The 24,045-nt window shown below is 52.6% G+C and overlaps 1 protein-coding gene across 3 annotated transcripts in view; it reads left to right on the top strand.

Annotated features, from left to right (window-relative positions):
- The first annotated feature begins 299 nt into the window (after positions 1-299).
- The window catches only part of NTNG2 (netrin G2), a 46,572-nt gene continuing 22,826 nt past the window's right edge, over positions 300-24,045 (top strand). For 2 of the 3 annotated variants that reach the window (XM_032130426.1, XM_032130424.1), the window contains exons 1-3: positions 300-796; positions 3,329-4,427; positions 21,666-22,309. In XM_032130426.1, coding sequence (XP_031986317.1) covers positions 4,215-4,427; positions 21,666-22,309 — 857 coding nt within the window. In that variant the 5' untranslated portion in view covers positions 300-796; positions 3,329-4,214. The remainder of the gene's footprint in view (positions 797-3,328; positions 4,428-21,665; positions 22,310-24,045) is intronic. The other variant, XM_032130427.1, reaches the window with a different exon arrangement.

The raw sequence follows: 24,045 nt of genomic DNA, 5'->3' as shown, positions 1-24,045 counted from the left end.
GATTTCCCCATCTCCGAGTTCCTGCTTTGTTTATCCTATTAATTCCAACCACCCCCTCTTCCCCCAACACACACGCACGCAGCCTCATTTACAGCATCTTCGCCAGCAGAAGCCTCCCCAAAATATTCAGGGCACACCAAGCGAGCACTTACACGTGTGGGGAAACCCTCGTGACTGGAGATTTTTTTTTTTTTTCTCTCGAGCAAACATGAGCTCATGATTTTAATTTTTTTTTTTTTTTAAGCTCTTAAAGGAAAAAAATAAAAGAGAAGCCCCGAGGAGCGGCATTCCCGGCTGCCGTTATCCAACCGGGGGCAGCGGGACGGCGCGGATGCTGCACCGGGAGCCGCGGGGCCGCCGGCGCTGAAGGCTCCCGCTCGCAGCCTCCTCTTCCTCGGGTGGTTTTCCCTCCCTCCCTCCTCCTCCCCCCCCTGCATTTCCTCCTGCACCTTTAAGAAGCCCATTGCCGCCGGTGGGATGGTGTGTGCTAAAGCTGCACAGAGGAAGTTACGCAGCCGGGATCAGGCACGGAGATAAAAGCTCCGATTGTGATTGAAAGTGAGAGCAAAAGGGATTTCAGCCTCGGCATTAACTTGCGAGGGGAGCCGGGATTGCACAAAGCTCCCCCGGCCATCTGCCCTTGGGGGCCGGCGGCGCAGCGCCTGCCCGCCGCGCTGGGCTGGGCTGGGCTGGGCAGGGCAGGGCAGGGCTGGGCTGGAGGGTGTGTTTTGGGGGTTCCCCCGGCCCCGAAGTTCGCTGCTCCGCCGGGAGCCCCGCGCCGCAGAGCTCCCTCCCGGTAAGGACCCGCAGCGCCGGGGATGGGGGGAAAGCGGGGGCGGAGGGGGGGCGGGCAGCGCCGGCATCTGCCCCAGCCCCGAACGCTGCGGCTCCCCCCGCGCCTCCCAAGTTGTTCCCACGCTTTCCTGGGGTGTCCCGCTCTCTGTCCCCCTCCCCAGAACATCCCCGTCTCCCCGCCGCGGGATGGGGTTTATTTTCCCACTTCGGAGTTTGGGAAGCCGGGGGGCTCCCCCAGCCCGGGGGCACCGGCTCCCCCTGCCCCGCCGATTCCTTCCCCGGTCCGTGCAGCCCCCCCAAAGTCCTTTAGTGTAAAAGAAACCGGGGAGGATGGGGCGGAGCGGGAGCGGCATCGGGTTTTGCCGGGAACCGCGAATCCATCAGGGAGAGAGGTGGAATGCGAGTGCGATTTACAGGTTTTCAGCTGGGAGCCGCGCAGCGTTATCGCGGGGTTCGGGCTCCCGTCCCCCCGCGGGTGTCCCCAACTTCGCTGTCCAGGGCGCGGGGAAGGGATGGTCAGCGTGGGAAAGAGGAGAACAGCTCCCGCTCCATGAGAGCGGGGGGAGAGCGAAGAGTTCGTGGGGAGAGCAACACTTCTGAGAGAAAATTAAAAACTCCTTCCTTGAGTTTACTTTCTGCTCTTAATCCGAGAGCAGCTCAGTTGTTGCTCAGCGTTGTCCCTTTATTTCAATAGGGTGTTAATCCAATAATAAGAAAAAAAAACTGGAGCCAGCTAAGCCAAGACACAATCTAATTTTGTGTTTTTAATACTCTGGCTATCAGTCCCCAGTGAGTGCTGAGTACTCTTCAACGAGAACAAAGAGCATCGATTCTATTTGTTCCCATGAACTCCAGTTTCTTAATAATATCAGGTGAAGATTTATTGTCTGAGAATCAAACCAAATCAAGCAGGGTGAAACCTTTAATTCGAGGAGCCTCTCTGCCCCGTTTGCAGTATGTTGGCTCATTCCAGAGCAACACTCCAACTGCAAAGGGACTGGACTGGCTAAGTAAGTGTTGAGCCACAGACTTCGCCCCAAACCTGCTTGCCTGGCTGATGGACTGACAGTAAATGCATTTTTCCCAGCAAATGTTCATTTCCCTGGGAATCCGTGACATTTAGCCAGCATAACAAGACACTAATAGATATTATAGATCCTTTCTACCTGGGTTTCTCCCTGACAGCCATTCAAGTGCAAGATATAATTGTTGAGGCTATGAAAATAGATCCATAAACTTAACAGCACTGGAGTCCTCATTAAAACTTCCCTGCTTGTTTTCTACACAATAGCGGAGTCTCTCACTCTCCGCTGTCATCAGGCACTTGGCAGTGACCAGTTTGATGTAATAATTAGGAACTGACTTGTTATAACTGAAAAGACAGCTTTGATGTAAGTAGGACTTATAAACACTGTGTCACACTGGCTTATTATTTTTACTACATTTACTCATAATATAAAAATAGCAGCCAGTCTATTCTTTTTCTGGGAGTTTATTCAGGTCCAACACAGCTATAACAGGCTCTTCGTTGAGAGCTGGCAATGAAGCATGAGAGACAGCTTCTCTTTTCTGAACTCATTCATCTCAATCAGCAATCTTTCAAGCAAAAAGGGGGGAAATGGAGATGGTAGCAGAGCGGTGTGAAGCCCCCGAACGCGGATCAATGCATCTGTTAACCTGGAGTTTCTGAGCTTTAGTAACTGAGCTTCATGAGAAAGCAAACGCTAAGCATGCTGTTGAAGCAGACATGCCTCAATTGTGGAAGAAAAGTTGGGGAAACAAATAGAGAGGGAATTATCCAAAGGTAAATTTCTGTTCTGGATATGTGCCTCCACCTTCTCGGATGAGCTCTCCTTCCTGAATCTAATGCTGAGAGAGAGTTTGACTTTTTCCCCCTCCCTGCTTCGGTTCTTTGTCATTTTGTTTTGTAATTACTTAAAATTTTTATAGCTCTACTGGAAAGACAACAAAATTGCAGAAATGTTGTTCTAACCTGAAATGAATACTGGGAAGGTCATTGCTCTTTGTATTAGGTGAACCTAAATGTTATTAGGACTTTAAATTGTTTTTTATTAAATGTTATTGTTCAGATAAATCATATGTGGGGATGCTGGACAATGTATCTGTCTCTCCAGCTGTCTTATTTATTTGCTTATCTTTTTAGGACTATCAATTTGTCTGTCTGTCCCTACTCTGTGTCTGCATATTCCCCATCTTCTAATGACCCATAGCTGCTTCTTGATATTATTTGAAGACCCATTAGAGCTCCTGCTGTCCAGCTGCTGTTGCAAAGCAGATACCTTAAATTGGGCAGCGCTCCTTCCCTTCTCCCAGACAGCAGAAAAGCCATAAGCATCTTACTATGGATTGCTCTTTATTAAAGTTGTATATCTCCCTGATACAAAAACCTGTCTGGTGGCTTGGAAAGCCCAGCTGAGGGCTCTGCCTCCTGAGGGACCCCTGTTCGTACAAGTCCTCTTACTCCAACTGTCCCCTCTCGCTCCCACCTAATTTGTCTTCCAATTTCTTGCAGGTCCCTCCTGCTGATGAGCTCTGCCTTTGCCCTGACCATGAAAGAGAGAGGAGACCTCAGGTAGCCCCATGGCTTGCAGCTGAAGGCTTTGGGAACTTGGTGCTCCGTCGCCAGAAGGCAGAGTGGGGCAGGAATCCTCGCCGCCACCACAGGACGCAGTGGGAGAAGCCAAGGCCAGCCCTGCCCCAGTCACCCCAGTGACCACCCAGCACCTGCTGGGACCACCGTGCATCTGGGCACCCGAGCTGTTCACGCTGACACGACCATCCATCGGGAAAAAGGAATTTTAGCTCCAAGCAGTCTGTCTTGTCAGAGTTGTACTCATGACCAGATGCTCTATTTATTTTATGTGCTATGTTCAAACACCCCAATAATTAAGGCAGACACAGGTTAAGGCACTTTCCACAGCGACGCATTTGGAGCAGACCAGAAGGTTGAGGAAAACCTGATCCAGCACCATCTCACGGCCTCTCCAATTTACTCCTATCAAATTTCATCAGCAACTCAGAACTTGATCTTTGTATTGATTGACTGGAGTCACCTCTAGATATTTTCATGCTGATTTGGAAGACCTTTCGTACAATAAAAGGGGGAAAAATGAGGTTAAGGAAGATTTTTGACCACTGATCAGCAACTCTGGCCAAAACTTTCCCAATCAAGTGAATTGCAAAGTTGGCTTCCAATGCCGAGAGGAACTTTCCACATCCAGATACAGCGTGCAGAGTGGGATCATCCCTGTTACCGTCTGGATCTCCTTCGACTGGAGCATTTTTAGATGAGGAGTTTCCATGCTGATCCCGAGAGCCACCCCTAGCCCAGTAGCTGCCTTCCTCGGGACTCTCGGCACTGCCCTCGCCCAGGGATCCCGCGCTTGGCCGCAGCTGCCATGCTCTACCTGGCTGCTCTCCTCGTGCACTGTGTCCCCTTGGCCATGGGACAGTATGACATTTGCAAGTCCTGGGTGACCACGGACGATGGCCCATCATGGGAGTTCTATGCTTGTCAGCCCAAGGCCATGCGGATGAAGGATTACGTGACCGTGCGGGTGGACCCGGCAGGAATCACCTGTGGGGACCCTCCAGAGAGGTTCTGCACCCATGTAAGTGTTTCCCTCCTTATTTGCTGGCTTAGAACAGACTCTGCTGGTGGCTGGAGGCAGTGTCCAGCCCAGGTGCCGCTGTCAGGACATTCTGGGTCAGGGTGGCCACAGCAGCCACTGCCTGGAGCTCTCAGTCTGCAAAGAGGGGAGGAGGCACGCTGCCCATGCCGGTGCTGTGCCAGTCCTGCGGCAGGGATGGTGCTGGCATGCTGAGGGGAGGGTGAGGAGGAGCCAGGGAGGGCTGAACAAGTCCTGGGTAAGGTCTGGATTTTGGAAAAGCCCTGCCCCTGCAAGCACACGACGTGAGCTGCTCCTCTACTTGCTAAAGCGTGTGGGGTGTGCTCGCCAGTCCCATCCCAAAGGGCTGCTCCAGCACTGGGATTTCATAGGATATGGGTGTGTGGTCTCAGTTCGAGGCAGAGTGAAGGGCAGGGCAGTGGGGTAGTTTGGCCCCTGCACACCCACAGCTCTGGCAGTTGGTCTGACAGCCACAAATTTCACTAAAGCCCCTGAAAATGTGGTTCTCCCTCTCTTCTAGGCTCCACATGAAAGGGCTCTGTGGACAGACATTTGCCCTTGTAGTTAAAATCTTTAACTTATTTTCTCTTAAATATTAATCATTGCATTTCATTCCGTGCACCACAAAGCTCAGCAGGAACATTTGATTTATAATTCACAAGGCTTTACATTGTTAAAGAGTTCAGGGGTCAAAGCAAAGAGCAAAACAGTAATGCCCCCTCCCAAAGGTCCCCCAGGAGTGGTCCAAGCACACATTTAAGGGACAGACACCAAGCCAGCCCATGCTGGCAGGGTTTCCACTGGGTTGAGCACTGGACAAGGAGTGTCTTCTAAAAGAGTTTATTTTATAGAGTTTTATTATAACAAGAAGGGGAATTCTCCCTCTAAATCAGTGGAGGGAGTCCCATTTTCTATTGTCAGGGCTACCCCATGCCTCAGTTTGCCACCAAATAAATACCCTGGGCCCAGACAGCTCAGGGCACCTCTTGAAAATCCAAGAGAAAAATGTTCTTTGACACCAAGGAATGCCAAACATTTATGACCATCAGAACATGCTGCCAGTAGTTAGCCAGTTCCCTCCAGCCTCAGGGCTCTCATTAGTACCAGGGAAGACATTTCCACTAATTCCAGATAAGTAGCAACTTTTCCTTTTAAAAGATCATTTGAAAAGAAAGATTAAGTCCAAGGTTGCAAATAAAACCATTAACTATTGATGGGTCAGTCTGTATTTCCATTTATCTGACTGACTGCAGAAGGATTAAACGGAGAACACCAGATTGCTTCCACTACACTCGGTGCAGCTCCTTGCAAACCCTCTCTGGTTAAGGATGCTCCAGACTTCAGCTCCACTGACCTCCAAGGAAGCAAAAGACACAAACTGCAATCAGCTCTCTGCATCTCTTGATTCAGTCAATACTGAGCTGAAATCTTTCTATTCTGGGCACCAGCAGTATTTCCTTGTAGCGTACGCCTGCCATGTGCTCTAACACTTGCAAACACCGTGTACAGCCGTGAATGAGAGCTGCACAAATGCAAAACATGGATTTGCCTTCCTGTCCTTGCCTCACCCCAGCCTGGCCTGGCTCTCGCCTCCCAAAACAGAAACCAGCACTCACAGCAACATCCCTGAGCAATTCCCTGGTGAAGAACCAGGCTAAGAACAGGAATAATATGTTGCAAGGTATTTTTTAGATTTTTTGGGATAGGTTTGTGAAATCCCACTGTATTCACGGCCCTTTCTCCCCCATCTTACACCAGTGCTGTTCTCTCCAGAGGACTAAAGAGTTATAAAAACGAAGCAGAGGAAGAGCAGCCCTGCTGAGGTGAGCAAGGAGCCTACCCAGCACTCAGTGCACAGAGCAGGAGCTGGCTGCAGGAGAGATCCAGGCTCCAATCCAGCCTTGGGACTGGAGTGGTGTGGGCTGGGAGGCCATCAAGGTAAATTTTCATGGCCTCTATCACCGAGAATGACATGTGGCCACTTACTGCTGAGCATCCCCTTATGGTCAGTGGAAAGTGGAATCAGCAAGAAATGGCCCTTCCATTGCCGGTGCTGGGTGGTGACTTGACACCTATTGACGTGCAGGGAGAGGGAGCGGTGCCCGCAGAGGATGTGAGCGGAGTTCTGCTCCCCCTGCACTAAGGAAGTGCTGGACAAAAATCGATGTCTCTGCCCACGGATCGTTACAAGCTCCGAGCCCCGGCCCTCGCTGCGAGAGGGGAGGGCGAGCAGCTCGCACAAACCCGGAGCAGCTCCTCGCTGCCAACCTGCTCAGGTGCCTTTTGGTGTCCTGTTATCCTTTCTCTTCAGGTTTTAATTATTTCCTTGTAACAGGTGGGTTCTCATAGGAGCCTGGCTTTCCAGCAGAGAAGTTCTTACGGTGACTGTATTGCTTTCTTAGGTGTCTTTCAAAACAGCAGGGGACTGTCCGTGCAGTTAAACTCGCGTTACTCAGAATTAAGCACAGCCCAGCGGGGCTCCTGCCCTGCTCAGACAGCTGCAATCAAAACTAAAGACACAAAAACACCCCTCCATGCTCAAGGCAGCCAGACAGGAATGAGCTGCACCATATCCCTGTGCAGGGCAGCGCTGTGGGCAGGCGAGGAGCAGAGTCCTGGTGACAGCCAGGACCTTGTCAGACAGCGAGTGTGTCCTGCGAGGCTGCACAGCCCACAGGACCACGCACTGCCCTGCCACAGCTCCAGCAGTGCTCACAACACTCCTGCACGAGGAGGCTTCAAGAGATGGCAGGAATTATTTGGAGGACCGTCCTTTGTGTTTTGTAGCAATTCTGGTCACATCTGGCTGCTTCCTTCTCATTGGGAAGCGTTTTGCTGCTTATTAAAGTCAAGAGGTTTGCTTTTTCCACAGTTTCTGAACCTGTTCCTATTCATGTCAATGCCTTTGTGGCAGGGTCACCTGAAAAATGAATTGTACTTTGCCTCCTGGCAGGGCAGGGGGAGTGGTGGGAGCAGGAAGACAGATGGATAAGTAAATAAAAGCCTGAATGAAACTGAAAGTGTGACTGAAGACTAATAGGGAACAGATCTTTTAACCAAGGATGTCGAGGGAGTGGTGAGACTTCAAAGATCACATACAGGGCATGGCACGGAGCAGATGAATGTGGATTTCAGAGGAGAGGGGTTTGCAGGGCAGGTACAGCTGGGAGATGGCCAAGCTGCACATCCACATGGGACAGAGGGGAGATGTGGTGTTCCTTCACCTTCCCACCCTCCTGGGCAGGAGGAGGAGGGTGGCACAGCTGGCAGGCTGCTCCCAGGTGCTCAGATACTCTGAGATGCTGAAGCACTTCTTTGATACGGAGCAGGGACCTTTGGGAGTTTCACTTTCAAGCGTCAGCATTTCACACACAGGATAAAAATTCCTCAGGTTTTGTTGGGAATTCGCACACGGGGCGTGCAGTGGGGAGCAAGCAGACACCAAAGTCCCAGCTCCAAATAGGTTTGCAGCTCAAGGGGTTTCCAAATCATTCCAGCAGAAGCAAGGAGAGGTGTCCATAGCACGCGGTCATTATGGGATGGTTTTGCTGCTCCTTGACATCCCAGTGAGAGCACAGGGAACCCACCTTGATGCAGGAATGGGAGCCTTTTCCCCCCCACAAAGGTGTTGAGACAGTATTTCTTGTTCTGACAACGCTCTTTGATGCAGGGCCGAGCTCTCAGCCCATATTGATGGGTCAGGGGTATTTTTATTTGGCGTCAGCATTGTTTCATCAGCTAATAGAGCTTGTTGACTTTGGCACAGGTACATGAAAGGAAAAGGCTTTATTTATTCATTACACATGCAGCCAAATTGGATGTTTGGTTTAATTCTTAGCTAAACTTTTCTGAATGACATGTGGTTATAAGGTTTGTACTGAAGGACTATTTCTCCTGTGGACTCGGTGCTAAAATTGGAAAAAGCAGACAAACCTTTGGGCTAAGGAACCCTTTTCCCTGCATTCTTAGCCCATCTCATACAACTCTACCCAGCCATATCTTCATACACCTGTTTCGGTGCAAACAAGGGATTGTGGGTTTAGGGATGATTAAAAGCCAAAAGTTTTTCAAATAAGAAGGGAAAAGCCAAAGTTTTTAAAGGAAGACAGGAAAAAGAGTTGCTTCAGCAGTGCTCTACCAAAAGCATTTTTAAAGATGCAGCGTGATCTGGTGGTTAAAGGATGGATTCATCCCTTCTGGTACCATGAGCAGAGACCCACAGCCCTTTCCCAGCCCACCAGAGTTCTATCTTGTCTCAAGTATAACCAGGGAGCAAAGCACAAGGTATTCTCAGCCTTTTGACTGCCCTAGGGCTCAAGGACATCCTTTGGGCTAAGCAGAGCCTGTGTACAAGTCCAATGGAAAATCCTTTCCAAGAAAAGCAGATATTCTCCCTCCTCCTTGAATAAATCAGCGCTACCCACTGCTGGTTGCAAACCCATCCTTGGCCATAGCAGAGGAAGTTGGAACTCCCCTTTGCCCTTCATTGTGGAACCCATATGGCCCTGGGGACGATCACTTTGCCTTTATGCCAAAATTGAGCAGCACAAGGAAGTCACTCTCTGCTGTCAAATCACCTGTGACACCCCGGGCAGGGTTGTAGGGACGGAAAGATGTGACTTTCTTTTCACAGCTGCAAAGTGCCAACAGCCCCTCTTCCCCCTTGAAGCCTCCAATATGTTAAAATAACACCTGGAAAATGCTCCCCTTTCCTTTGAGGAAAGCCTGGAAAAGACAACTTGCTGCCATTTCCACCCAGAGGAAGGTTTCCCAACTCACCCCTTGCACCTGTTGTGACACTGCTTTTGAGTGTGGGAGAAAGAGCTGGAGCCTTTTGGTTCTGTTCCCACCCTTAATCACTCCTCAGCATCAGGGTTGCTGCAGAGGACACTGTTTGAAGCTGGGATCAGTGGCTCCTTGCCCTTGGGGCCAGACCCTTGGGTTGTACATTATTAGCTGCTCAGCAAATTACACACTGCTCTTCTCCTGCCACCGAGGCTACTCCGGAGTGTGGCAGCATTTTGGTGTTTTAAAAGGAAAGGCTTCACAGAAAAATGAAAGAATACAATTCAGCTTTAAATTAGAGAATGCTGAGCAAACGGGATTTTCCCTCAACAGCCTGTAACAATTTCCTTGAATGCCCAGTTCGGGATTCATCTTGTTGTAAAGTGGGATGCTACTCCCCTAACGAGGATCATTTCCACTTGCTGATGGAAAAGGCACGGTGATAAAAATGAAGCTGTCAAGCCGATTTAATTGGTACAGTGAGCAGAAAGTTTTCCCCCACCTTGAAGGTGTTCAAAGAGTAAACTACTTTTAAGAAAAGCTTTGCTCTTCAAAGGGAACAGTGTCCAGATGGGAAAAGCAGAAGAGAACGGACACTGAAGACTTGCTGGGAAGTGTGGTCAGAGCTGGGAGAGCAGATCTTACAGCAGCCCTTACACTCATATAGCAGGTACCAGAGGTTTCCACAGGCAATTTTTGAAGCCAGAGGTGTTCAGGGAAATCCTTCTTATTTATTTATTATTTTAAAATTTGCATTGTATTCTATAGCATAAATATGATTTTCCACTGAACTTTAAAAGGAGTTCTCCCCACCGAAAATCCTGCCTGAGTTGGAAGGAGTGCTCTGCTACCATGCTCTGGTTTCCCTGAGTGGAAGTCCAGTTCTAACCTTAGTTTCAGATCCCAAACCACCTTTTTACCATCAGTTTTTTGAGACATGGAGCTTCAGCTGACCCAGTTACTCAGGTAGTTCAACACAAAACACAGGTTTCTGTGCTAGAAAACACCAAAGAGGCTTTTTCCTCCCCAAACTGCACAGCACTGCTGGGTGACCATTCTGGAGATGCCTCTGGGGAGAAGCGAATGCCTGCAAAGCCCCGGCAAACAGCAATTTGGACTTGCAGCCTTCTCCCCACATAGATGAGCCATCCCCTGCAGCCTCAGACATGTCCCATGAGGTTCCCACTCATCCCCCCCCTTCCAGGCAGGGCCACCAGCACACCCAGAGGGGACACATTGCAGCGCTGACCCTGCTCCCACCCTGCTCCACTGCCCTGCCCTGCCCTTGCTCCAGCGTTTGGCACCGGTGCCTCTGACATCTGCTCTGTGCCACACACGGCCAGGCTTAGGGGAACCTCTGCCTTTTGGCTCCGGGGTGGATTTCTGCATTTCTCAGCCATCCCCCGGCAGGCTCCAGCCACAGGAGGGGCCTGGCCGGGGCTGCTGGCCCAGGAGCTCAGCACTGCAGAGCCACCAGGCTGGGTCTCACCACGCTGGGTCTCATCCCCGCCGGCTCCCACCTCTCCCACTGGTTCACATCCATGCAGGAGCCTCTCAGGCAGCAGCCCTCCCTCTGCTCCCCTCTGTTGAGGGGCTCCACACACGGTGCCACCACTCCAGCCTCCGCCAAGCTGCTGCACATCCAGCACAAGCAATGTGGGGTCTCTGCTCCCCCACTGCTGAGCTCCACGTGGACGCTGCCACCGCTGTGTCCAGTCCTGCCTTGACACCTCCATGTCCCAAAGGGAGAATTAGCACAGATTCAACTGGTTTTTACTCCCAGCCAAAGGGTTTGTAACTCCCCATCTGCTGGCTGAGTCAGCTGCTTCAGCTCTGTAGTGCTGCCAGTCAGGAGGTTTGGGGAGCCCTGTCAAAGGGGAGGATCACTGTCCTGCCCTCAGGGACAGCCAGGACACATTTTGCGCTGGCACAACTCAGTCCAAACCTCCAACAGGCACCTGCTGAATTGTTCCCCTGAAACAGAGCATAAAGCAGCCAAATGCTTTGCACACAGCAGCAAGGGCAGAGTGCTTAATGCAGCAGTCGCAGGAGCCCTGATCAGGGGCTGGCGTGGTACCCATCACCCAACTGTGCCCCCTCCACAAAGGCTCTGGGGAATATCCGCACCTCCATTTGAGGAGCACAGCAGAGCCTCCGCTCCCTCCCCTTTCCCACCCCCGGGCTCTGCGTCCTGCCCTCCCCCATTCAAACTATCAGAGCCTCTCTTACAGAATAAATTATTAATAGCGGCGTAGCGAGCCTCTCTGCAAAGGCTGCATGTATTGAGCTTACAAGGCGCACAAGCTTTTAGAGAGCAGGACACTTTTCCTACTTCCTAAGCATTTTCTTAGTCCTGAATCAATAATGCACTCGCAGCCCTGCACACAGGTCGCTGCTGCTGTGCTCCTGCTGTTAGGGGCTGCGGACATGAATACATCTCTGTAGCAAAATGCAAGGGCTTAATAATCTGGCAGGGAAGGGATGGGGCGGAATCCAAGCAGCTTAATTTGTAAACAAGCTTCAGGGAAGTGCCTGGGAAGAGCAAAGCTTGCAACTCCCCGGTACAGAAAGTCCGGGTTTGGACACAAGCTACAAAGCAGTCAATGGGATTAAACTACCGCGATTTTGAACGCGTGCCCGTGGCTGCCAGCTGAGGGGTGTCTGGTTTACCAGCCTCTCATCCCAGGCTCTAGGTCACCCTGCAGTCCCCACTGCCAAAGGGGGAGGCGGAGGGGTGCAGCCCCGGCGGGGAGGTGGGGGTGGAGGTGAGCCCAGGGCGGCAGGAGGGATGGGGTTAGAGCGGCTCACCCGGGGATTAGCAGTTCACAAAGAAAGAGCTGCTCAAAAATGGTGCCACGGGAGGCCGGGCTGCTGCGGGTGGTGTGTGTGTGTATCCCCAGCACAGATGAGATTATCTGCTTAGGAGTGGAATTTTCCGGGCGGAGTTAACCCTTGTGCCGCCCCCAAATCAGCTGCACACGCCTGTCTCGGGACAGGGTGCTGGGCAGGGCATCCAGCAGCAGCAGCAGGGCTGCTGCCAGGACATCCCGGGGCTTTGGAAATGGAAGTGCTGCTTCCAGGTCACTCTGCAAACAGCATGCTTGGGGCCCTTCTTGGAGAGGTCACGCACGGACTGGGCTGGTTTCAGGCTGGAGGTTAAAATTCCTCGTGTAACCAGATTTTCTGTTCCTGGCTTAGACAGAGTGGGCGTGAGGGGATTTGTGTCGGTGCAGGAGCGGTGCCGGCTGCGTTGCGAGGGTGGACAGGTGACTTGGGTCAGCCCTTGTGCGTGACAAGCTGCATCTCCCTCTGGATGCTCCCTTTGTAGAGGATGTTTCCTGCCTGGATGTCTGTCAGCCTTTTGCCGAGGTTGTGTCATTTACGGTGCACAGACCAGTTCTGACCCTTTTCATGAGATGCTGCCAGACCACAGGGAGAGTTTCAGAGACAGCGTGGGATGAGAGCAGAGATTTCCTTGAGCCTCACATCAAGGTTGGGTGAGGGAGCCACTACTTTGCCCGGCTGCAGGTGCCTGGGGGAGTTCATTCCTCAGAAACGTGGAGCCCTCAATGCCCAGTGAAGCCCAGACTGCTCCTGACATCCCTCCCTGCCTCAGTTTCCCCACTGGGAGATAGGGCATTGCACTGCCACCAGCCCACCCTGCCTGGCACGATGATGGTGGAGAGAAGGGCACAGTGCTGAGCCTGGATGAAATACGAAGGAGATGCTTCTCGAATTCAGAGCAGGCTGGAGGGGGAAGGGGAAGAGCAGCCACGAGGAGGGCTTGAATCTCTTCTCTGGCGGAGAGACGGGCCCAAGGGAGCCGAGAGCCTTGAACGAGCGGCGCTGCTCGGTGAACGAGTATCTGCTTCAGGCCAAAGGGAAGAGGCAGAACAGCGAAATGTCTCGCTGAGTGCGTCCCGGTGTCTCGCCCAGAGCCGGCGGGGTCGCTTGTGCTGACTCACGACTCCCAAAGCCGCACGCAGGCACAGCCCGGCCCAAGGCCCGGCCAGCGGTGACCTTGTGCTCGGACAGCCTTGGATCCGGCAGGAAGGGGAAGGAAGCGGAGGAGCAATCAATCCCCCAAACCACGGCCGGGGAGGAGATGGAGGGAGTGACATTCGGCTGAGCCAGAATTAGCAGCAGATCTGTGGAGGGACCCCATTTCCACCCTATTAATAATTCATTCCAGCTCTGCCTTTACCTGCTCATAAACAGCAAACAGCTTGTTAGCGAGGACGCTTTTCTCCCCTTTTGCTGTCTCTGCCTTAATAAGAGCCCCTTGCAGATGGCTGGGGGAGGGAGGTGGCAGGGGAAGGACACACGAGCGAGCAAAGCACCCCACCAGCCCTCCCTGAGCTTCCTATCCTATCCTATCCTATCCTAGCCCAGCCAGAGCTGCCCTTCCCCTGCAGAGGTGAAGCTGTGAAATAACCCCTCACCAGCACCCAAGTGCCTTGCCAGAACCGTCCTACCCACATGGGCCACCTAAAACCGTCCCTTTGGAGGAGCACCAGGAAGAGGAGAGTGATGCCTGGAGGATGTGCAGATGAAGGGCTTGCCAGAGCATTCCCGAGTGGATCTCGGGCTGCAGCTGCACAGGCAGCCCATGGGAAAACTGTATCTTCTACTTTATGAGACAGCTTCTGTCTTACCTAAAATATAGAGAGCTTGACCAAAGAGGGATTTTAAAAGAAAGAAAAAAAAAAAAGTGGGAGGATACAGAGCATCTTGAAGAAAGTTACTAGGATTTTGTTTCCAAAAGGCACAGTTTTGCATTTGGAGCATCCCCAGAGTCTTCACAGTCCAATGCTGCGGTGCTGGCCCCATTAGGGACCTCTCCCTGCCCACTGACAGGCATCCCAAAGCTATTCCTGAGATGTTTTCCAGGTTCGAGTCACAGCTGTGCAGTGGGGAAAGCCCATGGCCCACCTGGGGGACAGGGGAATCGGTGCAAGAAGAGTGGACCAGCCAGGCAGATCCCAGTGTCCCCCCACGTCCCTCAGAGGAGGGCACAGACCTTCACCTGGGCTCACAGGGAAGGGCCCGTCTGGGGCTCTTCGGCATAAGAGAGGCCTCGTACTTCTCCTGATCCCTCTCCGTGCTCCCAGCCCTCTCTGCAGTGAGTTATGCCACTTGCCAGCTGTTGGAAATAATCACTGTAAATTAATTATGTTTTTTTCACCCTTCTGATCCCTCCCAGCCCATGAATAGAGTGAAAATTAATTGTCAGAGAGTATTTCCAACTCTCTTAGAGTCTCACTCTGGCCACTGGCAGGTTACGGTTTATGCCCTGAAGCACAAGATTTAATTACTCACAAATGTTATTTTTGATCATAAAATCACCTTGTCTTGTCAGAAATCCAGATAGAGCAGTTGAACCCTCAGATCAGGACCAGCGAGAGTGAAAACACCCTGAAATGTCATTAGGACGAGCCTGTGTTTTCTCCTGGGCAAATGCAATTCTGTTTGGGAAGCAGCACCACGTCCTGGAGGGATTATTGGAAGAAAAGCCAAGGAAGTCTCCCAAAACATGCATCGCTCAGGGTGGCCCTTGTCAAAAATTTGTGTTGCAGAAAATAGGTTGAACTCTGTGTCAGTGGGGAGGTTAAGGGTGGCTGGCCCTGGAGCTGGGTCAGGCACCTTCCCCCCTCAGTGGATGATTTCCCGGTGCTGACCGACAGCGGAGCAAACCCAGAGCCCAGCCAGGAGGAGAACGGAGATCCCTGCAAGCCCTGGCAGAGTCGGGAAGAGCAGGGCAGGGGATGGAAGGGAAGTGAAGCCCCGCAGCTCAATCCAGCATAAGCAGGAAAGCAAATGTGCCGGGAAGGTCATTTCAGCTCCATCCTGCAGCCTGCAGAGCCAGTGGATCCAGTGGGGCGTTGGACGGGGGCAGGGAGGGGGGGAAAGAAAACTTTGGGGTGAAAGTGTTCCAGAACACCCACAGGACAGGCAGGCTGGAGTGGGCTGGCCCTGCTCCCCTCTGCAGGCTGGGACCCCCGTGTTCCGTGGCCATCAGCCCTTCCCGTGACAGGCTGTTCAGGGAAGGGGAGGCTGCAGGACACCTGCGGTGGCACCGCTCCACGGCGGGGACGTTACCGGGGCAGGAGGGATCAGGTGCACGTGGAGATTTTGCTGATCCCTTTTTTTGCAGGATTTGGAGGAAATTTGATACCAATTTCAGGACTCAGTTGCAGTGCGAGGAAACGCAGGGACTTTGTGAACCTCATCTGCTGACCTTTGAGCAGAAATTCAAAGGCAGCGTCGGAGGTGTCCCAAGGGAGGCAGAGGGGCCTTGGGTGTCCCAGGGGAGGCAGAGGGGCCTTGGGATGCACCTGAGAGTTTCTTAAGCATCACAGCTGGATGGGATGGGGGCTACAGAGGGAATTGTCTCCTCCTGGGTGGAGGTTCAGACCGAGGTTTCCTCAGTCACAAGCAGTCCCAAGAAGGAAGGAAGGGGGTTCCTGTGCTGTCAGCTGCTTTTCCTCATTCTGAGGGAGCCAGATGTGGCTCTGCAGACTCTTTGGGGGGCTGTCAAACAGCCCCCAGTCCCAACCAGCATCAGCACTTGCAGGAGAGCCTGGAGACAGCCAAGGTCTGAGAGGTCTCTGGTTGGGTTTGAGAGCCAGTCCATAGAGGAACAAAAAAAACTTACAGCGAAAGTACCCAAGAGAAACCCACACAACAGCACCAATCTTTGTGCTGAAGAAACACATTTAACTTTTTCCCTTTTTATAAAATCTTCCTATAAAACACCAAGGATTTCCAACCCCCACCCCCAATTAAAAAAATACAAAGTTTTGTTTTCCAAAACTCATCCAAGTTGATGAGACCTTGTCATTACTCTTATTAGGAGACTGCAATTAAAAACAAGTGGTCCCGGAGTGCTCTAGGTTTTAGCGGAGGCCTTGGCTTAAACACAATTCCATCAAGCAGAAGAGACCCCCAAAAGCAAAGAAAGTCATGCGGGGGTTCCCAAGACACCATTAAACAAATCACACCAGGTATGAGAGCTGTGATTGAGCATCCTTGGCTGAGCAGTACAAGCTCTCCCATCATCTACTCTTTTTTCCTTGCTCAAATCTTGTTGGTTTTTTTTTTTTTCCCCTTTATTATTATTATTATTTTTCTTCACTCTGCAGCTAGTGGTTGCAATTGCTTTCCAGCTTCCCTTTGGCATGGAGATCTAAAAGCTGCAGTCTTATTTCTGTGCAGCTTTCACCATCCACAACAGATGTCTAGTTTGTTTAAAATATTCAACAGCCTAATGATTAATCAAGCAATTTCACCTACAAAAATATATAATTTTATGCTATGAGGCTTAAAAATGGTATTATCTGCTAGGGAAAAAAAAATAAAAGGCAACTTTTACACTCATTAAGAGCCCTAAAAATCAGCTGGGCTTTGTAAAACTGGGCCTTTTGTTGTGGCTGGTTTCCCCCATTCCCCCCCTTCCCAGCAAGTGGGGAGCAGCTTCTCTGCAGCATCCTGGATTCCTGTCATCCTGCTTTGTCAGACCAGTATCTTGTTTCTTAAGAAATCCTCCTCAAGGAGCAAGTCTCTGCTTTCACCTTCAGAAAGTCCCTTTTGCAGCATTTCTGCCCAGAACTGGCTCCAGGCACCAAGAGGAGGCAAAACCCAAGGGCTGGGTCAGCAGTCACCAGGGCTGAGACGCATTTCCAGCTCAAGGACTGGGCCCACGGGATCCTCCTGAGTGCAAGGTCCTGCACCTGGATCAGGGCAACCCCCAGTATCACTCCAGGCTGGGGATGAAGGATTGAGAGCAGCCCTGCCAAGGAGGATTGAGAGTCCCAATATCTAAAGAGGGTCTACAGGAAAGATGGGGAGGGCTCTTTATTATGAATTGTAGTGTTGGGACAAGGGATCAATGTTTTAAACTGGAAGAGAGCCAATTCAGACTAGATGCAAGGAGGAAAACTTTTACAATGAGTGTGGTAAAATTCTGGCGCTGTAAAACCTCAGAGAGGTTTCCATGGGATGTCTCACCTGTGGAAAAATTCAAGGTCAGGTTGGATGGGGCTTTGAGCAGCCAGACCTAGCTGAAGATGCCCTTGCCCATGGCAGGGGGTTGGATTGGACCTTTAAAGGTCCCTTCCAACCCAAACCATTCTGTGATTTGCTTTACACAGGCACAACCTTACTACGATGCCATTTTTTAGGACACTGTGTCCTCAACGAGGCTCTTGCAGTTTGTCCCCTGGAGATTTGCCTGTTTGGGCTGAGCTGGGGCTAAGCAAGACTGCAACGCTCTTTGGTACAACCCCAAAAAGTGCACAACCAGAAGAGCTGGAGAGCCTGAAATCTGCAATGTTTAGTTGCTGTGAGGACACTCACGACTGATTTAATAGCGTGAGACTCAAAGTGAACTGGTTTATTTTAAGCTCACTGAGACCAAGTTTGCCGGGCTAATGCATCCTGACTTTTAGATTGAAGACTTAAATATCTCGAGACTTTGGACAGATTCTTTGGAGGACACACGGCTTGGAGGAGGAAACCAGATTCAAAAATAATACCTGGAATTGTTTCAATAGTGCTATATCTGATCTTACCAGGACCAACGGAGCAGCCAAAGTGTGGCCATCTGTTTCCGCTCCCCCCTGCCCTTCTGGCTGACTCCAAACCAACCCCCCAGCAGAAAAGGCATCGAGCATCCCGCAGAGGAAGGACAATTCAATAAACCTAACCCCAAAAAGGAACACTTCATTTTAGCAGAGGAAGCCGTAGTGATGTGACTCACTCGGCGGCTTCTGAGGCTCTCCTCACCTTTCAGCACTGGCACTTGGAGGTTATTTTTGTGTTTGCCCCATTACAACCATGCACCTCTCGAGCCATGTGCCTCCCAGAGCATCAGGGTGGCTAAAGACATCTTTGGGGGTGCTGCCTGCGGAGCTGAGCACGCTCACAGGTTGGGATACACGGGAGCCATCAGGGATTGTGCACCTCCGTTCCCTGGGACGAGCATATGGCAGACAGACAGAGCTTTCGCTCCGCTTCTCCCTGCTCCTGACCTGCCAGGTCCCCTGCCAGGGATGGGCCTGGCCAGCCCTGTCCCTCCAGACGGGACATGGGGAGGGGGATCATGCTTGATCAGACTCAGTTGCTTCCCTCAGTGCTCCAGGGAAACCTGTCCCGCCTCCCATCCTGGCCCGGGTGATGTTTTCTTATTGTGGTTTCATCACAGAGTTCTTCCTTTGTTTAATTTGGCTGCTCCAAAGAAAGCTTGATAGGAGCAAGCATCATCCACAGCCCTGGAGGTGGCCACTGTGGCCATGCTGGGAACAGCTCAAGTGGCAAATACTCAGCGAGATTCATCTCACACCAGCTCAAGGGCTGCGGCTGCTGCACACAAGGAAAGGAAGGCTCATGGCAAGAGCCCCTCTGGCCAGGATGGCTCTGAGACACAGACTCTGCTCAGACAGAGCCACTGAGCAGCAAGGCAGGTTTGTCCAGGAATTTTCTGCTGCCATCCCAAGCCAGTTCTCCACCTGCTGCACCCTTCTTCAGACAAGTGGGGAAAATGGACCTCCAGGATGGTCTTTTCAGGACTGTCCTATTAAGCCATCTGTATGGCCACATTGGCAGGAGGATCATACTGCAACACAATATGTTGTCTCAGCACAGGAAACACACTCAGAGCCCCCAGTACTTCAGCTGAGGGGGATTTTTCTGCCTTTTCCCTCAGGCACCACTGCAAAGCTGCGCTGAGAGGCAGCTCCATCCCCCAGCAGGAAGCTGTGTCTCATTAGCAGAGGTAAACAATTCCTCTGAACGTGACGAGTCAGGAGAGCATATTAAATATGTCAATATCTCAGGGTTTTTTTAATCCCTGCTCCAGAACAGCTTGTTATGGCAGGAGAGGACCCCCCAGCATGGCTCAGAGCCCCATCACAGCCCAGCTGGCATCTCCCCCTCTTTGAGGGGGTTGTGGGCACACCTGGGCAGGTGCCCTCACCCCTTGACCTTGCCCACCCAAGCAAGCCTGAGCACTCCATGGATTTCCTTTGCTCAGTTATCACAGCTGCTAGTAAAAAACAAAAAAGTAATAGAAACTATCCAGCTATTTGTTTTAAAAACATCTACCCAAGCATCCATTTATGAGTGACCTCCTTGCTGCAGGGTGGGCACCACACCGGAGCTCAGCAGCTCTGGTCCCTGCTCTTCCTTCCAGCACACACAGAGGTGGCAAAAGCCACACATCGCCCAAGCTGAGGCTGTGACAGGAGGAACGAACCCCAGCACGGCATTTGCAGCTTTACCATCAGCCAGGGGTGTGTCAGAGCAAGACAGGGTTGGAAACAGTTTGAGTTTTGACCTGTTTTAGCATGTGCTGCTTTCCCTGGCAGCCTCGTGCACACAAACACAACGTGTGCTGTATTTACAGGAGTCCCCTCGTGTCCCCAGGGCTGCCTCCCCTGCAGAGGAGCCCGGTGCTCATGTACGGATCAGCCACTCGCTGGTTTGTTTTCCCCCCGTGCTGACAGAGCAGCCTCCTGCCTTATTTACTCTGTGCTGCTCACTTGCTGCTCCAGACACAGAATTATTCGTGTCCTCAGGAGTTTTTCAGGGCTCCTGGGTGCTGGTGCAAACAGTTGCTTGCCTTCAGTGCACATCTCTGCGCTCCGAGGAGGCACCAAAGGCCGATTTTAAAGACATGGAGTGGAGAAGCTCTAAGCAGTTTCCAAGACTTTTGGTTGCCCGGCTGGAGGTGGCAAAGCCCGGATTTTCCAAAGCACACTGTGTTACTGAGAGGTTTCCACGTTCAAAGCACAGCCCCACTTTGCACCCGAGAGCAGCCACTTGTACAAACCAGATCCCCTCCTCTGCTGTGCCTGGGCGTACACAGGGCACCCTAAAAGCAGGTCAGAGGCACTCAGACTCCAACAGTTCCCTAGGTCAAAGCAAGCCATGGGCACAGGAGAAGCCCCTTCCCATGCCTGCAGCAGCCAGAGACACAACCAGCCTGCTCAGATCCAGCCCTGCACCTCAGTTTTTGGAGCCCCCAAGTACCAGCAGCAGCTCCCCACACCCTGGCACAGCCCTGGTGCTGCAGGAAGTCCCCAGGGCCGGGCAGGAACACGCTGATGCCCACACACAGCACCTCCCCGTGGCTCCCAGCCTCGCACAAAGCACCCACAAACCAAAGCACAATACCCAGCTCAGTCTTACCTTGAAAGCTGCTGCTTCAGGAGAGCCAAACCTCACACCCCAGCAAGCTCCTCACCTTCAGCCGGCAGCTCTGAGCAGCTCCAGCTGCTTTATCACCTCCTCCTCCTCTGCCAGGTGCCTCTGCCTTCCTGATAAGGGTCCCACAGCAGCAGAGCCCGCTGTCATACCAATCCCTCTGCTTCCCCAATTCTTTGGATTTTGAGTCAAAGAGGGAGGCAAAGTGACAGCAAAGAGATGCTTCATATGCAGAAAAAGGATCAGCAGTGTGTTGCAGAGTTTTTTGTGGTCTGTACCCACTAGAACAAAGCCCTACATAGTCCCCAAGGCAGGTCTGATCCACAGGCTCACTCCCGGAGGCAGAGGCTGCAGGGCAGTGATGTTGGGCTTTAACAAACGTATGGGTGAGCAATAAATGCATTGGCCCAGCTGCCCACCCCCAAAACTTCAACATTTGGTGCATGACCTTGACAGTGTGTCCTAGTGCAGCTCAGCACATGTGGATGTGGAGGTGTGTCCCTGCAAAACACGCCAGCCTGGCTGTGCGCTGTCACTTGTGGGCAAAATGGGATGGCTGGACCTTTTGTCCCACAACCCGGGCCTGCAGGCAGTGGACATTGTCACCTGGATGGGATGAGCCATCCTTCCACTCTGTTCCCTCTGGGTAGGTGAGGACCAAGGCACCAGGAAGCACAAATTTCTGCTCTCTCTGCTGCTGCTCAGTTCTGTCCCAGCTTGGAGCTGGAGAAATTGGGTTTCCCTCCTCTAGCTGTGCTCAAAGGCACTGGGGGGGATGGTGTGCCCCCAGACTTTTCAGCATCAGGAGCCACGAGAGGCAGGGGTGTGCTTGGGGGATTTTAGCCATTCAGTTCTTGCAAGGCAGCGGGGATGAACACAGCTTTCTGTAGCCTTGTAAATCAGCCAAGCTTAACCCAGGTTTCTCAGAGACCATTTCAGGGAAGGCGCTTTCTATGAAAATTGCCCCCGTGCCAAATTGAAAAGTCCTTTCCCAAAGGGCCTTTCAAAGGAAACAGCTCAGCCGTTCTTAGAGCTGAGGCAAAGCCGCATCTTTCTGCCTTAAACTCGCTCTCAGAACCAGCATCCTCCAGAGCCAGGCCCCTGGCACCCTCCAGCTCAGCCCAGCAGTTAACGTTTGACACAAGCAGCCAAACCCAGGGCCCGTGTGCCCACGATGCCCACACCATGCCCAGGCTTTGCTTTCCTCTCTGGTGACCGCTGTTGTTGTTCCAGGAGAACCCGTACCTGTGCAGCGACGAGTGCGACGCCTCCAACCCCGACCTGGCCCACCCGCCCAAGCTGATGTTCGACAGTGAGGACGAGGGGCTGGCCACGTACTGGCAGAGCGTGACGTGGCGCCGGTACCCGGAGCCGCTGCTGGCCAACATCACCCTGTCCTGGAACAAGAGCATCGAGCTGACCGACGACATCGTGATCACCTTCGAGTACGGGCGCCCCACCATCATGATGCTGGAGAAGTCGCTGGACAACGGGAGGACTTGGCACCCGTACCAGTATTACGCAGACGACTGCATGGAGGCCTTCAGCATGCCAGCACGGAGGGTCCGGGACCTCTCCACCACCAGTGCCAACAGGGTCCTCTGCACGGAGGAGTATTCCCGCTGGGCGGGCTCCAAAAAAGAGAAGACTGTCCGGTTTGAGGTGCGGGACCGCTTTGCCATCTTCGCCGGCCCTGACCTCAAGAACATGGACAACTTGTACACCCGGCTGGAGAGCGCCAAAGGGCTCAAGGACTTCTTCACAGTGACCGACCTGCGCATGAGGCTGCTGAGACCTGCCCTGGGGGGCACCTACGTGCAGAGGGAGAACCTGTACAAGTACTTCTATGCCGTCTCCAACATCGAAGTCACCGGCAGGTAATGGCTGCTGTATTTCTTTGGGTGTCTCTCCCCGGATGAGAAGAGGGTTGTTGTTGAAAACTGAGCCATCAACGCTTCTGCTGACCGATGGATAACCATTTCTGCCTCTAATACCCCTTCTCCCCAGGCAGGGCAGCAGATGTGTCCTTGCAGGGAATGGCTGGGGCACCTCCAAGGCTGTGTCCTCCTGCAGCTGGTGCTGGGGGAGCTGGGACATGGCTTGGATGGACACTCAGGGTCTCAGTTCCCTCCAAGACCCCGTCCCAGCTGTGCAAACACCGCCAGCCTTTGCCCAGATGTCTCAGGGATGATGCTGGTGGATCTGGGGGGTGGAATGAGGCTCATCCCACTAAACTCCAGCTCCCTGCCAGTACAAGCAGGGTGGGTCATCCCCAGTCAGTCCTGCACACCCTGAGCAGCCCCAGCCCTGGCAGATGAAGTTTGAGGTGAGGGTAAACCCCCCGACAGATCTGGGGCAGAGGAAGCAGGAGAGGGTTTGTTTCTCCTGGGTTTTGTTTTTCATTTCTCTGTACGATGCCATATGTTACGTTATGACATCAACCAAAAAAGCAAAGTAAGGTGGAAAAGTGCCGAGATGGCTGATTTCCCATCCAGCTTGTGTGAGACTTACAGGCGAGAGGGGAAAAATCTCCCCATCACCCACCCCGTGCTAACAAGCATCACCACAGCGACAGAGGAGCCGTTTGTATCGGTTCCAAACTGTTCGCTTCTGAGACTTGCAAGTAGAAATGTTTGCAGGTGCCACTGAGGCTGGCTTTGAACGGGCTCCAAGGGGAAGGAAGCTGCAGTGAGGGATGGGAGAGTCCTTTCCACCCGCCAGGGCAGGCAGGAGGCAGCGGTGAGGGTCTTTCTCACGGCCTGGTGCCTGTCTGGGATGAGCAGCTGTGGCTCTCAGCGGGGCTGGGGGCATGTTGGGATGCGCACCTTTGGGATTGCTCAGGGAGGAGCCCTGGGGGGCTCAGGCACATGGGCAGAGGAGTGGGAGAGCACCTCCACGTGTGTCTGGTAAATTAGGACTGAATTTGTGATGTCAGTGCTTGCGCAATGAGCTTTGGCTTCTGAGTGCGGTGATCAGCACAGATAACCAAGGACTTGTTACCAGCCCCGCAGCAGCCTCGGGATACTTGATGCTTCAAAGAGTTAAAACACTCGTGCTGTCCCGTGAACACCTTCCTCCTCTGAGCCATTCACCTTTCCTGCCTGCCTTGTTGCTTCAGTACTTCGGACTTCAGGCCATGCTGGTGGGATTCTCCCCAGACCAGCACCTCGCTCTCAGCTGTCCTCCTCCCCCCTCCCCAGTCCCCCACCAGCTTTTGAACTCACTGGCCAAATTTAATACCATTTAATAGTAGTAGAGATTGGTTCAAGACATCAAATCCCTACAAATTCTGTGAGAAGAGGCAGCTAAGGAAGGAGAGAAAAAACCCTTTCAAACACACCCAGGGCTGGGAGAGTCACAACCTCTAGGAGACGTCCAGAATTCCACAGCCACCCCGATGGCAGCTGGAGCCAGGGATGGCCGGGCTGCGGACGCCCTGTGGAAGCTGCAATGCTGCTTTTTAGCCGTGGCCAGCACGAGACAGGTTGGGGTTTGTTGGCTGATCCCTGCCGGCCTCTCCCCGGGCTGGCGCGGGGCCGGCGTGGCCGCCTGCCCACGGCTGCTGCAGAGCGGCGGCTCCTGCTCCGCCGCTGCCCTCCCGGCTCCCTCCGCT

Source organism: Corvus moneduloides, chromosome 21 (assembly GCF_009650955.1).
Source record: "Corvus moneduloides isolate bCorMon1 chromosome 21, bCorMon1.pri, whole genome shotgun sequence".
NCBI lineage: Eukaryota > Metazoa > Chordata > Aves > Passeriformes > Corvidae > Corvus > Corvus moneduloides.
This window is presented reverse-complemented; position numbering and strand designations above follow the sequence as displayed.